This window comes from Cucumis sativus, chromosome 2, assembly GCF_000004075.3.
Source record: "Cucumis sativus cultivar 9930 chromosome 2, Cucumber_9930_V3, whole genome shotgun sequence".
Taxonomy (NCBI): Eukaryota; Viridiplantae; Streptophyta; class Magnoliopsida; order Cucurbitales; family Cucurbitaceae; genus Cucumis; species Cucumis sativus.
The window spans coordinates 5782233-5798761 of record NC_026656.2 but is presented as its reverse complement, the minus strand read 5'-3'; the positions used below and the strand labels follow the sequence as shown (position 1 = coordinate 5798761).

The 16529-nt window shown below is 32.5% G+C and overlaps 1 protein-coding gene across 1 annotated transcript; it reads right to left on the bottom strand.

Moving 5' to 3' along the window:
• Positions 1–1853: 1853 nt before the first annotated feature.
• On the bottom strand, positions 1854–10500 carry LOC101203524 (conserved oligomeric Golgi complex subunit 1). Its single transcript, XM_004152840.3, has 6 exons — positions 8120–10500; positions 6733–6927; positions 5591–5871; positions 4484–4663; positions 3598–3775; positions 1854–2814 (listed from the first exon to the last, which is right to left on the bottom strand). The coding sequence occupies exons 1-6, from the start codon at positions 10283–10285 to the stop codon at positions 2641–2643; spliced, it is 3174 nt and encodes a 1057-aa protein (XP_004152888.1). The 5' UTR covers positions 10286–10500; the 3' UTR covers positions 1854–2640.
• Positions 10501–16529: the final 6029 nt, after the last annotated feature.

The window sequence follows — 16529 nt, the reverse complement described above, 5'->3', positions numbered from 1 at the left end:
CACTCATGATCTTGAAAAAAATGGCGACATCATAGTACAACAAATTTGTTCAAAAAATAACCTACCAAACTTATTTACAAAATCATTATCTACCACAACTTTTAAAAAGTTTGTGTACAACATTGGAGTGCAGCAACTCAAAGATCTCAAGTGATGTTTCCATGAGGGGGAATAAATTGTATTTTTGAAGTGTTTAAATTATATGAAATATGTACTCTTTTTCCTTCACTATGATTTTTTCCATTGAGTTTTTTACTAGTAAGGTTTTAACGAAGCAATTTTCATATACGTAATGAACATCTAAGAGGGAGTATTATAAATATTATTTAATTGATACCCATTATGCTTAGTGTCCATTACCATGAGTCATTATGTTTAGTGTTCATTGTCATGTGTCATTCCCCTCTACATTCAATTCCTTTGCTACGTGTCATGATTATGAATAATATCAACTCTTACTGACCATTTAATCCACCCCACGCTTGACAATTGTTTACAAATAGTGGCATTTTGTGGATTTTGTAAGACACACGTATTGGTTAGAATTCAATGAAAGTTGAGGAAACTAGAGAATTTCTATTTTCTTAATTTATCATTTATTTTATTTTATTGTAATATTATATTTTTTCAATTTTCGTATTTTGGTTTTTCTCATTTTTACAACAATTATGAAGATTTATTCTTCAAAAGTAATGATCTTTTATTTCTCAATTTCATTAATAAAAGAGAAATAACCATGTAATTAATTTTCCTTATTACGTGCCCACATACACAAATTTCTAACCACTTGTCTTCTCCTTGCTTGCTAATAGCTTCTCGTTCCTCTTTCTCGTTTCAAGTACCTATTTTTTGTTTTTTATTCTCGTGTCTAAATACTATTTTTGCTCATATAACTTCTTGTTTCTCTTTCTCATTCTAAGTATCTATTTCTTTTTTTTTTCTTTGTTCGAAGTCCTTTTTCTCTTTCTATCTTAAGCAAAACGAAGAAAAAAAACATAAAAGTGGAAGAAGAAGATGACAATGCAAAAAAAAGTGAAAAGCAAAAAAAAGAAAGAAAGAAAAAAACGGAAAAAAGGGAGAAAGAAGAAGAAAAAACAAGAACGACATCAAAATGAGGAAGGAGTAAAGAATGATGATATCAGCAAAAGGCCTAAACTCGTTTGTTTTCTTTAACTTGAGACTATTTTTCATTGGAAAATTGCAATTCATGACCATTTTAAAAATAATAATTAAGGATATAGCAACATTTTAAAAAAATTACAAATACAGTAAAACTATCACTGATAGACTTATTTGCAACATGATCTATCGGTGATAGACTTATATCATTGATAGAATTTGATAAATTTTGCTATATTTGCAAATTTTTTAAAATGTTGCTATATACTTAATTATTTTGAATCTAATTACTAAATTTACAACTATCCTGAATCGTAACTCGATAGTTCTCATGGAAAAATTGTAGATTTAAAACACGAATGTAATTTGAGCATTTTAATTAGGCTATTAGGATAGAAAGACATTTATGTTAGTCAATTACATGTCAAACTGAATATAGCTTAATTAGTATTAATGTTGTTGAGATTTGTGCCTCAAATCCCCAGCCCTTGATCGGACTCCAAAAGGACAATAAAAAGGAAAAAAAGAAAAAATAAAACAATGAGATCAATCATATAATTTAACATAAAAGAAAGGAGGATGGCAGATAGTGTTTGTATGAGTGTGCGTGCAACTAGCGTGGCCCCCAGATTGCAAATGCTACAGGTTGAACACAGAAATAGGTGTTGTGGGATAGCTTTTAGAAAGTGGACCCTTTTTTTCTTTTGTTTCCTAATAGTGAAACAAGTACAAGATAGAAAATGGAACCCTCAACTTCATAGAAGGAAGGTCGGGCTAATGACCATTAAAGTTAAATTCACAAACCTTTGGAATACACCATTAACTTCAAATTAACAACATATAAGAGTTGGCTAAACATAAACAACAAATTACACATACTTTCTCTAGAAGAAATGAATAAAAGAAAGAGAAAAAGAGAAGATTGTTTACCTATACATATGGAACGAATCCAAACAAATAAGAAACCACACTTCAACAATGTTCTTCACCTTCCAATCCAAACGCCAAAAAGCCTGGCCTTTGCCTTTCTGAACTGCCAGAAAGAAAATTTTGCATGTACAATACATATTTCAAAGTATTCCCCTCCTATAGACATTATTCTTTTATCCCACATATAATTGATCTTTGGCAAAATTTGTTCAGAAAGGATCCATCAATCTTATCCACACTACATATGGTACACTTATTTGTAAGAGACACTCAGAAAAATATAGCTTGGAAGATCTTGCTGAAGACTTGGTACCTGTAATTTGCCTAACTGGGAAATAGACAAATGTCGTAGTGTACTTCTGCTAATCAATTTTGTCTCTGTCGGTGGTCAATCAAAGTTTGGTTTCGTAACACAGGAAAATAGCTTGTCTGTAGGCTCTAGTGTCCTAATTTCTCATCTAGATTCTGAATTTAACCTTCAAAACTTGGATTGCTGTGTATCTCTTCTTTGATGCCCGTGAATGTTTCATTTCTTTTCAGCAGTCATTATAATCCGATATTGATCGAAATTATGTACGCATATAGAAAACATCAAGAATCTGATCTGGAAGCAGTGAAGGAAGAAAGAAGACCTGCAGCTTGTGCAGGCAGAATATCACCAAATGTAGACATTGCAGCTGCTGATCTATCTTTAAATATGCCAACTTGGCTATCAGTCAACATTGACCCAAGTTTTAGAGTGCTCTCTCCAAATCTGCTTCCAACCTGGAAGCCAAAAAAGTTAAACTTAGAAACTTCTCTATTACAGATATAATTCTGATTTTATTATTATGTGAAACAAAACAAACAGGTCAATAACGAGATTCCAGAAACTTTATGTCTAAACCTTTTAACACTTCTCAATTCATCACTGCCGAGGGGGACAAAACAAAATACAGTAAATAACCACCAAACCTTAAATAAGTTGAAGGCCATGGAAAATATTGATAGAAATGGCATTAGAGGGATATTAAGTGCATATTAGTAATAGTTAAGTAGTTTGTTGGGGAAGTTTGGTTATAAATAAAGTGGGTAGGGAAAAAAGACAAAAAGCATGGTATGCATAGCCCTCTAAGTCAAAATAAATATGTTTTCGGGACTCTCTTTTAAATTAAGAGCGTATGTTTCCACCCAAATCTCAACAATTACTTGTTCTTATTCTACATAGTGATCATTTTGAACTAAAAGTAATACGTATGCAATATTTTGGTGAAAGAATTGTGACTTGAGAGCAACCTCATGGTTGGGGGTCCAAGTAACTCGAACACTTCGTTTATCTTATATTTTTGTTTCCATTTATATTTCAATACTTTCAGATTCTATCAAATATGAACTCTGAGTATATCAATTTAATCAACCAAATATCATTATCAGTTCTGGTGTAATAGGCCAGAAAGCATGTTCAATAAGTTGTCTGAGAAAATTTAAGCTTGCCGACAATACCAGTGTAATAATTGGAACAGTGGTTAACTAGAAAAACATTTTCAGAAAAGTGATAAACCATGTTACCTGCATGAAAGATTTAAACAACGGTGCTGCTACCCCAAAACTGGAGTTATCATTTAAATCCATTTTTTGAGGGAGCTCCCCATTCGTAAAAGCTTTCCAGGAGTTTCTTGAGGAGATATCATCCGAAGGCGTTGGAACAGTAGCCTTCATTCCTCCTTTTGAAGACAAGACTGGAGCACTGGATAAACAAAAAACACATCACATCACATCAAACTCATTCTATATAACAATCACCAAATCAACATTATGTTTTTTTGTAAACAGTGTTTTCAAAAAAACAGAAGAAAAAAAAAAGAGAGGAGAAACTTCAGCAGGCTAGGTTAAGTACTAGCCTTCTTTTACATCATGTAAGACAGATTTTTATACAGCTAGGAGGAACACTGAGATACATTGAGCATCTAATCCAACACATTCAATAATAAATATTTTGGGATTTAATCATTCATTTTGCTTCTAGTCGGTCTACTTGTAAATTATTTTGTAATTGTAGTTATCTAGTTATCTCAATTTTTCATCAGTTGGACATCTTCTTCGTAATCCTTTGGAGCTTTAGAAAAATCACATCTCCCCTTCCTTTTTTAACCCTTCGTTTTCTATAATGAAAAGCCTGTTTATTATCAAAAGGATAATAAATGTGGCTCTGAGGACACATTTAATACGTTCTCCATCAGAACAAGGAAAAGCAATTGACTAACTCCGGTTTAAGATTTGTCAGTCAAAATTCTTTGAAACATATTTGTCAGTCAAATTCAGATTTTTTTTTTTTTTTTTGGTAAAAGGTCAATTCAGAAAATTATAGTCATGCCCCACCACATTTTTAAGTTGCAGTATTCAGCAGGAGGTGTAATTGTAAAACTTTTGATAAGAAGGCCACGAAGAGAATTACCTGATGGGAAGATATTTAAAACGAGGAACAGTCAGGCATCTCATGATATTGGACTCTGAATTGCTTGGCAATTTCTGAACAGTGTCTGTATACATCCTATTGAGCTGCACAAAGAATCCGAAAAGGACAGCATGTCGAAGATACGTCTGTCTTTCATTTTCCCAGAGATATGGCTCATACCTAAAACAAATTGCAGGAACCGTTGTTCATCTTATTCCAAGTAGTTGCTACAGATATTACTAGTTTATGCATACATTGGCTGTAAAGCAAACGATAGCATGCGGAAAAGAAGAGCATCCAAACAGATATGGCTAATGAACATATATCTATAGAAAGAGCATACCCACCCATACATAAGAATGAGATTTATACTTACCACAGATCTTATTCTCTTTTATTCATATTTGTTTTCTAATTAAATGGCTACAGAGATTCCCTGTAGGAAAGCACCCCATGGCATAAAGGAAGCAACAGGACTTTATATCAGGATAATGCCTGGTTGCTGGTCCTCTACTACCTCAATGGCTTAATAAGTTGTTTAATATTTTGAACTCCAAAAATCCTATATCCTGAACACCAGTGTTGTAATCAAAGGCCTCACTTCAAAAGTGAACTCTCTAATCAAGAAGATGAAGAGCTTAAAGCAGTAATGAGAGTATCCACCTCTCTTTAGAAAGACACTAAAATTTTGGATCCAAAAATGTTCTTTCAGCTTATCCAACAAGTCTAGTTTACATAATTTGAGAATTACATAACTTTCCTTTACCAGCAAGATGGTCAAATTTTTTCAGAAAAGTCATAAGATTCCACACTTTTAAGCAATCAAATGATAAATATAAACAACTACCATTTGCAGACTGATTATTATCGTTAGTTTCCTAAAGACAGACCAGTATGCTACAACCTCGTTCTAAGTAATCCATAGATATCCGGAGAAGAAACAACTTCTAAGTAATGCATAGTAATCCATAGTTTCCTAAACCTCCTTCTAGCTACTCCGCTTTCAAAGTAATCCATAGAAGAAAAACGACTCAATCAACTCAAAATGATATTTTGTCATCATTGGAAAGCTCACAACGAATGCAGTAAGGAATAAACTAAACTTACGTTTGCCAGTCAATAGGATCAAGCCTTCTTGAAAGACGATCAGTTAATGCATTCACGCGGTCTCTAATAACTGATTTTTCCTCACTAATATCCTGCTTCCTTCTGAGGGCGTACTTTACCCTGGGGTTTTTGGACAACTCTTCACTCATATTAGAATGGCCTCCACATAAAATATCAGCAGTGAACCTTATATCTAACAGAACCTGCAATACACCTTTTTCTGACACTTGAGGCCCACCAACTTCCATAGATGAAATGAAGTCCCCATAAATACCTATAACCTGCAAGGAATCAAAATATATAACCCCAAGTTAACATATATATTTGCTTATTCTATATTTTTTTCAATTTCTACTCATTTATCCATTCTATTCCACAAGTGGTTGCAACCAATTTCATCAAGAAATGTATTCTCACAGATATTCTAATACCAAATTGAGAATTAATAAACTTTCGTGGAATTGTAAATACAGCATATGTGGAACGAAGGTATGAGTTTCCATGCACTTCAAATAAAACAAAGATAAACAAATGAATGCTTGGACTAATCAAGAATTTTTATTCATTCACTAGTTGTAGCATAAGGTTAATGCAAGCAGAAGTCTTTATGGGCTGGTCCCTCGAGGAGGATTAATAGTATAGCGAATTTCGTCCAGATATCATATCTGATTTCAGAACCTCAAGATACATTTCACACAAAAGAACGGGTCGGAAGGCATGGATCATGTTTCATAGAGATACCCTTTGCTACAACAGCTTTGGGAGGATTTTTCAAGATTCTTTGTCAGTGTGGCCCCAATCAAAGTTATCAGAACATGATTGAGAAGGTAATTTATAATCACCCTTTAAAAACAGAGGTAAGCTTCTCTGACAGGCTGCAATCTTTGATAATATTTGGAACATCTAGTTACAACGAAATAGGACAACCTTTGAGGATGCAGAAGGGTCTTGCGCTGCTCACTTCCCACCTCCCTTTGGGTAAAATCTATAAAGCTTCCATTTTCCGTTGTTTTTTATTCTTAACACCTAGAGTGCTTTGTGTGGGATCTAAATTATTACCCTCTTTTTTTGTTTTCATTTATCTAAATGAAGATTTAGTTTCTATTAAAAGAAAAAATTATAATTACATTCAAACAAAATACCTTTTCCAGGAGGGTTGTCGCAAATTTTCGAATAATTATCTTCTCAATAACATGACCTCCAATTCTGTGAATTTCTTCACATGCACGGAACAGAAAGGAGATTATATAAAGAGAAGGCATTGATGGAAGAGCAATTTTCATATCTGATTGATCCTCAGAAGATTGTTCTTGCTTGATTATTGTCTCTTCCCAGCCCTGTCAATTACAACCAAACTATTACCATATATGCATAAACTATAAACACCCAAATTAGTAAAAGAAAAAATAGAACTAAAGGAAAACAAAAACTGGTGCAATGCTTAATAAGAAAACCCATAAACTGGTACGAAAACTCTAACTATCCATCAGAATACTAAACAAAAATATAAAATGATACGATTTCAACAACAATGTCAAGTAAGGTTTAGGGTTTAGCGTGAAGTTAGGTCATGTTCTCAAACACTTCATTTAAAGATAGTTTTTTTCAGAAAGATAGAGAGAGGGGGAAACGGGCATATGTACATTTTCTAATTTTTTAAAAAAATTGTGGATTGTTTTTATTTTTTATCTTTTCAAACATATGTAAAAAAGAAATGGATGGAATGGTAGTTTGGATCTTCCCACTCCTTTTGCTTTTGAAGTGAAATTAGGGAGAAGAGGTGCATGAAGTCTTTTCTGCGGGATCTTGACTTAGGGTGCTCATACCCATAAAAGCAAGGGACCCACAAAACGAAAGTAATCCTAATTTGGGAATAAGATCAATCACTTGAAACCACCACTCTTCCCGTTTTCCTGTTTTAACGACATTTTCTGCTAAATGAGAACTAAACTTCTAAGTCTTACTCCTACATTTTGCAACCTTAGCCTCCATGTGGTTTCACTTCCTGGCCATGATTCCATCTTTTTCATTCATCAACAATGAAGCTGGATAGTAAGTGTTTCAACATGCAATATTTATTTTCTACATTTGCAAAAAAGATTTTATAATCTAAGTAGGTATTTTTTGTCCTAAACAACTAAATTGCAATGCCTTCATTGCCTCCAAGGGTATGCTACCACCACTGCAGGTCTCTTACCACAACAATAAGGCAGTAATATCAAGAAATCAATAATCATGAAAAACAGAAGAGCCTATCAAAATGATAAAATCAATTAAAAAAGTCTCACGAAAAGAAATCAACATTAATAAAGATGAATATGAATAAAGTTTCAATCCGAATCATAGAAAATATTTTACCTAGCACAACTTTTTATCAATTTCCTAGTTGAGATGCAAAACCATATAGATGAATCTTACAATAAGTGTTTTGGCTGTGAGGAAAACAGTCATTGCAGGTCTCAATGCACATGGACTAGTTTGGGCTTTGAAAAAGAAATAATAAAATAATACAAAGAAAATATAACTTACCCTCAAAGGAGTTGCTGACAGTAGGGCATCATCTTGGGCAAGATCTCTGGAGAGAATGGCAGAAAGCTCATTACATAACCATAACATCCACAAGCTGTGAGACCTTACAGAAAGATCATGAGTAACTCTGTTCAGTTCTTCTAGTTTCGAGCTGGCAGTTTCTTTAGTTCCAAGCAAAGCAGCCGTAGCTAGTGATGTTTGTCTTCTAATGTCAGTAGACATCTGTCTTCCAGGAGAATTAACATATAGAGGAGAATCAGGAACACCTTTGGACGGTCGCAGTAATGAAGAGTGCTTATCAAAAACAGAGGATGGCGTGTCATTGACCCAAAATTTTGGTGAACCAAGGATGAGACCAATGTGCTTCAAGTGATTTTGAAATGCAAATAGGAGACGACCAATGAAAATTGATCTCTCAACAAGCGGAGCAAGACTAACAGGCTGACTAGCAGTCCTACAATTTTCCATGTTACTATATAGATTATCAATCTCTTTTTCAAGTTCCATCAATACAGTTGACATGCTTTCATAGCACTTATTCTGAAGATAAGGTGCCAGATCTTTTAACCTTAGTGATGCCTTCGGAGATTCTATGAAACTTAAGAGATCCTTAAGCACACTCTGACAACAGCTCTCAAATGCATCTCTGATACGACTGACTTCAGGACCAAAATAAGCATTGATGCAATTATTAAAATCACTCTCTTCAACAGATGCTTTTGCCCCCACAGTTGGACATGTTTTCTTAGCATTAAACTCTATAAACCAAACACCACCACCTGTAGAGGCTCTATTTAAGTACCCAAGATTACTTAAAACATCCTCAGTTAGATGAACCGATTCTGCAATATTAACCACTTTAATCATTTCCATGAATCTTGAGTCAATAATAGTTTTCATCCTGCGAGCAAATGCATCTTCAAATATGTCATCCCATAGGTCTGAGTCATCTTCCAAAACAAGCTCCCTCATTCTACTCCACGGCAACTCAATTTCAGATCCAAAAACACTTTTTAACCAATCCAAACTTCCTTCCAAGACTTCCTTACTTTCCATTGTCTCTCTTATTAATTTCTCAGCAGAAGAGAGATCCTGGCCACTTCCAATGGCATCGATCAAAAACCTTCCATTGATCTGGCTGACGATTTCTCTTCCACATTCTCTTAGCCAGCTCGAACAAGTCCTAGCAATGTAATCTTTCTCAAGCATGACCATTACAGACTCTAACGTATCCCTGAATAACTTCCAGAGCCTAACTTCCTCATCCGGGTTGGGAATTCCACCAAACAATTGTGATGCAGGTGGTGAACTTAATATAACTTTGTAAAACAATGGCATATCATTCAAAACTTGCAAAAACAATTCACCCACCTGTCCTATACTAACCTGAATTATAGCCAAAACCTCGCAGAACACAGACACAACAACAGACCAAGCTGCATTACTCCCACACGTACCTAACTTTTGAGAAATCCACGACTTCCTCGTATCAAGAAACAAACTGAGTACTTGCTTAGGCTCAAGCTCATCAATAACCGCAACAGCAGCCAAAGCGTCCGCATAAGCTCCAACCCCAAGTCCACGATCAAGCAATCTCTCACGGCTACGCTGTGAAATCTGAGATTTGAAGCTCTCCACTATCTGCCAATGGTGCTGAAGCAGAGGAAAATTGGAGAGAAACTTACGGTCGGAATCAGCATTATGGGTCGTCAAAGCTTGTTGCACATGCTTCGCACGGAGATGACGAACAGCAGCTTCGAGAAACATGGACTCGTCAAGACAACCCCAAATATTCTCAGGGGTATCAACAAGATACTTAACCCGACAAGCAATGGCGTAAAGGGTAACACGAACATGATTATTAGAAGGAAGAAGCGTGAGCAAATCAGAAGATGAAAGGGAACGGATGGAGAGATGAATGGAAGAGAGATTAGATGAAATTGAATGAGAAGTGGACTTCATAAGAACGATGGAGTCGGCGGAGTCTATCAGATCTCGGTAACGATTACCGACAAGTTGCCGTAACTCTTCTTGCTTGGATTGGATCTGGGCACGGGTGGAGGATTCAACCTTACGAATTTCGGAAATGGGTTTCGTTCGGAAGAGAGATTCGGCATCGCGGAAACCTCCTCCTCCATCAATAGAGGAAGCTGAAGGTCCTCCCATGGCTGCCGATTGTGATGATTTTGGAATTGACGTGGATCGGACACTATAAAGATGCCAATGTCATGAATCAATTGTTAGGAAATTTAGTCTTCGGAATGGAAATGGATTAAGATTAGAACAACATTTCGTTGATTTTGCTTCAGATTGGGATTAGACACCAAATTTTCATAAATCTTCAAGCTTTCTTTCTCTAAAATTTACTCAATTGTTTGAAACTAGACTGCTCTAAGCCTAAATTTTTCTTCAATTTACCATTTTGCCAACATAAGTACACAAATTTTCATTTTACACTAAACTTAGTTTAGAATAATGGTACGCATTGCCCAAAAATTAGACTCCAAATGTCAAAGTTTTTAATTCTTCTTAGATTAAAATTCAAAATATTCCATTCCTCTAGGGACGCATTGCCCAATTTCTGATGTATCCATAATGAAAAATACCAAAAATGTCTCGAGTAACAAGCGAGCAACCACTCACACACTTAATATATTTAGATTTAGCTACACTATCATTTACATTTGGCTACCCAAGTCTAAATACTTGTGTACTAATATCAACGATTCATTTTCCTTTGGTACACTATTGTCCAAATCTAAACAATTTTTTTCAAAATTATTTAGTACACGATAGCCAAATCTAAATGATCTTTTTTCAAGATTCTTGGTACACAATCCAAATCTAAATGATTTTTTTCAAAGTTATTTGGTACACGATTGTTTAAATTTGGCTAGATGTGCGGTCAAATATAAACGATCGTGTATCAATATCCCAAGGATTTTTTTAAGAGCTTTTATATTTTGTATATGATCTTGAACTAAATAATACTTTAAAAAAAATACAGTTTATGAAAACAAAGATCATGATTTCAAAAAAATATAAAAGAGAAAAATTGCATAATATGGAAAAGAAAGGCAAACCTAGAATATTTGGAAAAAATGGTTGGCTTGCTTTTTTATTTTGTTACATGGACTGTAAATATTTTGGTGTTTTGTTATATTTATAAAAATTAACTTTTATATTATATATTTTTTATTTTTTATTTAATACTTATGGATCATGTTTGGAATGTTGAACTTTTATGGATGTTTGAAACTTTGAACTTATGAATGTTTGAATTTTTGTATGTGTATATTTATCAATATGATAGGTACAACAATTTTAAACGTATAAACATTAGGAATAAAAAAAAATACATTATGAATGAGACATGCTATGACTTAGATATGTTATGATCGAGATATGTTATGACGAATATATGATAGGATGAAGATATGATATGACTGAGATATGTTGTGACTGATATGACTATGTTATGATATTTATGTTATACTACATGTTAAAGACTAAGGTGTTCTGTTAACTTTGTCTGTCAGGGTCGTGCTCATATGGGTGTCCCTTGAGATCATCAACTTTTAATGACTATGTGTGTGTTCAACAGGACCATCAATCTGTCATGATAACTTTTATGAGTGATTCGACGGGGTCACTAATAGCTTAATTCTCTGAGGTGTTCCTTTGGATTCACCGAAGACCAGATGTGTTCCTACGAAATCACTAGATAGTATGTGCTCGAGAGCATGATAGTTATGAGGTACTTTCTTATGGAACCATAACGAAAAGTTAACAGACACGTAACGGGACTAGTAGTGGGTCATTTACTAAGTATATGTTTATACTCAACTTTTCTATGTTTAACTTTTTAGGCAAAGGTAAAGGTAGAGGTAAAGAAAAGTTGGCAAATGACAAGAACTGATCGTGGCTTGTCATAGGAAAAGTTTAAGTTTATGTTGCTTCCGCTTTAACTTTATAGTATTTTACTTCTGCTTTATCTTTACAGTATTTTAACTTTTGACATTTTATTTAGTTTTATTGAACCTATATTTTACTTTTATATTATTTTCTTTAAAAGATAAATAGGGCTCGAACTAATATTTTGTTTATTATTTTATCTCTACATACTTTATTTATAATTTATCAATGAATATTTGAAGTTTTTCCTTTAAAATTAGTATATTATTTTTTTAATAAAAAAATATCTTTATTTGTTTTAGTAGTAATGACCTCAGCTTAGTATAAAGAGTTGGGTTGTTACATCTTCTCTGTGAATTTAGCTCTAATTCTCTGGTTTTTATTGCTGAAATAATATCATCTGTGGTGATTTTTTGGATTCCATTTTTTAGAGTCATTTTGACTTCTGTATACACTTTTGGAAGTGAGTTGAGTAAAATGAATTATTCATTTTCATCATCAATCTTGTCTCCCAATTCCTCGTAATATGCATATAGCTTCTTGAACTCTCCAAGATTCTCTATCAATGATTTGTTGTCATCCATCGTGAAGGTAAAGAACCCCTCCCTCACATATGCACGATTAGATAAGTCTTTTGATTGATAAAGTCCATCCAATTTATTCCACATTGCATAAGTTGTTTCTTCACTAATGACTTCCTTAAGGACATTGTCAATTAGGTTTAGAACTATGGTATTATAGGCTGCATTTTTCATAGTTTCTTTCTTTGTCTTCTTAAGTTATTGTTTTAAGTAACTTTTATGGATTCGTGAGAGCTTTCAATGTCTTTTGTTGGTTGACTATGGCTTTGATCTTTGCTTTCCACAATGTAAAATCTCTCTTACCATCAAACTTCTCAATATCATATCTTGCTACTATCATCTTGAGTTTCTTGAAATCAAGAATCTGAAGAATCTTGGAGCTTTCTTGAGTTTCTCTGCATGCGCTGATACCAATTTGTTGAGGTTGTCACGTGTACGCTCAGGAAGTAGTCACCACTTTGCATGTAAAGAGTAAAGTTTTCTCTTTCCTTTTTTCATTTACCTTTCACTTTTTGCATAATGGTTTTTACAAAAAAAAAAATTAAGGAAGAAAGAACTCAAGCTTTTGCTCTCTTTTGGTTTGGGAGGTTTTCTACTAGTTTTATTTGATAAAAGATGTTGAGATGTTGAGATGTTGAAGAGGAAGAGAGGAAGACGGAGAAGTAACACATGAGGATTTTTAAAGTGGTTCAGAAAAAAACCTACATCCACTGTGCTTTGAGAGCAAGATTATTATTCAATATGTTTTCTTTCTAAATTATGATACAACGTATATATAACTTCTACCCTTAGCTCTAGTTAAAGAGGAAGTTAAAAGAAGTTATCTAACAATTTTTTAGCAATATTTCTTTTACAAGAAGATAAACTGATTTAGTTAAGATTTCCACATTATATCACACACATTCGTGTAATTGACATATATACAATAATGTAGCTAAAATTTATTAATTCAAACATAATTTTATTTAATATGATGAGTCATTTTGGGTCAATAGTAAACTTAATCATTGAAAATATTCATTGGCATCTATCGAGAAACTAGAAGATTATTTCATGTAATAAATTGTCAAGATGTCTTGTTTTCAATAAATTAATTAATTACCAAACTCACACCAAATAAAATTAAAATTGGAATCTAAGCTCTTGTGCTTTTCAAAAAAATCTTAGTTGAACCTCTCAATTTATTAATCCACCAAGTGAAGCCTTTAAATGTTTTATGGTTGCACATCCAATTTGCATCTCACATATTTGGTAATTGATTGGGATAGATGTTGAACATCATGTAGCTTATGTTCGGATAGCAGAACTTCTAAGTATGTATGAGATCATGGTATTATATATTTCCTCTAAGCCAATGACTTATAAGCTTATGGATAGATGCCAAATATATTTCATTTATAGTAAATATTTTAATTGTTACCGTACAACAATTGTGAGATGATAATGCAATTAAAATGAGTCTCGAAGGATGTTATAAATCTATATCGAAATTGATTTCATATCAATTAATAAATATATTCTGAACTCCAATCGGTGATGTATTACACAATTTGCTATTTCTCATTAATGAGACATTTTTTCAACATTTTGGGAGAAAAACTAAGAAAAAGTTGAAAAAACGAATGGAATGAAATGGATAGGTATTACTGTCTCATTTTTTTATTATCGTACATATTACATTAAACTAGAAATTCAAAAGATGTTGCAAATCAAATGTTAGATGTATCTACGGAACATTTACAATCATAAGAAAGTGATTAAGTTATGTATAATGCTTGCAAAGGCACCATCTAAGATTGATATCTCAGTACAACAAGTTATCACTACTACACATCTAAAGCGTGATAGAGAAATGCTTCCTAAGATAAAGATCTTCGAAGAGAAGTAGTCAATTATGACTTAAATAAGAGTATGGGTATTTCATAAATAATCATGAATATGAGTACTCATGGATCTTAAAGTAAATTATATGTCACACTTAAATAAGCTACGACATACAAGGTTACTTACAATATTATTTATGAAAAAAAATATTAAATACTCAAAGATATTGAAAAAATGTAACGAAATAAAAGAGATTAACTTACGTAGAAAGAAACAACACAATAAAAATAAAATCATTTTTAGAAAATGTCAAACACATATGAGATTCAAGTGAGTATTCGTGAGAAAAGCAAATAGAATTAGGTCGCAGTATATAAAGCGACATAAGTTCCATAGTAATTCTCTTAAAGAACTAGTTTTGAATCTTTTAATAATTTTATCCTCGAAAGATTAAAAAATACTAAGGTCTGATAAGTCAAATATATATTAGAGAATTATATATATATCATAAAAAAATCTTATAAAAGTTAAATATTTACTAATCAAGAAATCACAACCTAAGATTTATATATATATATATATATGTTGGTTTGAGCATAAACTTTTAAAGAGATTTTAAAGGCAAATAAAGTTTCTTAAGAAAGATATTAAGATAATAAGTTTTATCTAGTTTGCATATAAACCATTAAACCGATGGAATTGCATCACAAAAGATTTTATATTGACTAGTTTCATCATTCAACATTTCTACTATGATTCATTTAGTTGGTATGAAAAATTTTATCATTCATATGAATAACTTTTGGTCTCGAACAATCATAAATTCGTGAAATAAGTGCACTTATATCATTATTGATTTATATGCTATCAACCCGGTTAGAGTAGAATTAAACATATCCTATGTTTTTATTTAAGAATTAGTTTACATGATTTATTTTTATTCTAATATAATTTAATTGTAATCTAGTTTGTTGTGAATATGCAAATTACTTATCTAATCATAAAAACTAGATCTTAAATAGGGTTACTAGTAGTTTATTTTATGAGTCTATGGAACATATTATAATAACTTTTACTTTAATTCGTGCCGAAAACATGATGATTTATAAAGTTAGCCAATAGTGTTTTTATGTGAAGATAAAAAAAAACATCAAATGACGGTATCAATGTTCAACAAATTTTCTCAAAAGATAACTTGACGAACTTATTTACAAAAGCATTTACCCACACCAAAATTTAAAAAGTTGGTGCACAATATTGAAATGTGATGACCAGTGATATATTGATGAGGAGAGTAGAAATATTGAACTTTTTTTTCTTAATTGTCGTTTTCCTATGAATTTTCATAGAAGGTTTTTAGTGAAGCATTTATTGAAATAAATAAAATAATGTACTATTTTTCCTCACTAATTAATAATGTTACAATGAACCATTTATTTTATATAATATGGATATCTAAAGTAGAGTTATAAATGTAGTATTATGTTGTAAATGCATATTTATGATAGAAATTAGATATCCATGGCAAAAATTGAATCGAAATTCTACTCTAATTACACTTAATTAACGAGTAAACCCTAAATCGAAAAAAAATGAAATTAGAGTTTTGAGAATACTTACATTTGAAGGTCTGATTTTTTTTTTTTCAAACAACCTCTAATGTTAACCTATTATCCTTTGAACTCAAAACCGGATTGTGAGACCCATTGGATGAAAGAACTGGGAGAGAGAAAAAGATGGAAATAGGAAAAAAATGGATTTCTGATAATTTTTAGGGTTTGAAAGTTTTTTTTTTCTTTGTTTTTTTTTAAAAACAGCAGCCCAAAATCTTCAAAATTCAAAACTTTTTTCAACAAATAACGAGGACTCATATTTAGAGTGAAAAATGATGCAAAAATGCACGTAATAAATTCATTATGGTCCAACATCTCATATTCCACTTTCTCTAGTGGACTTTTTGTCTTCTTAAAATGAAAACACCTAGCCCACTAGAGTTAGTCGGATTATCCAACAAAATGTTGGATTTTTCCACTAACTTTGGTCAAAGGCAAAATAGTCATTTGGTAAAAGTCAAATTTTGACTTTTTCAA

What these genes read in the sequence shown, in the direction of transcription:
- LOC101203524 (XM_004152840.3), bottom strand. Translation starts at nt 10,285, where the DNA reads ATGGGAGGACCTTCAGCTTCCTCTATTGATGGAGGAGGAGGTTTCCGC. An exon ending in TGTCAGCAACTCCTTTGAGG is followed by an intron (nt 6,928 to 8,119) that starts GTAAGTTATATT and finishes TGTAATTGACAG; the next exon opens with GGCTGGGAAGAGACAATAAT. An exon ending in TTTAAATATCTTCCCATCAG is followed by an intron (nt 3,776 to 4,483) that starts GTAATTCTCTTC and finishes TTGTTTATCCAG; the next exon opens with TGCTCCAGTCTTGTCTTCAA.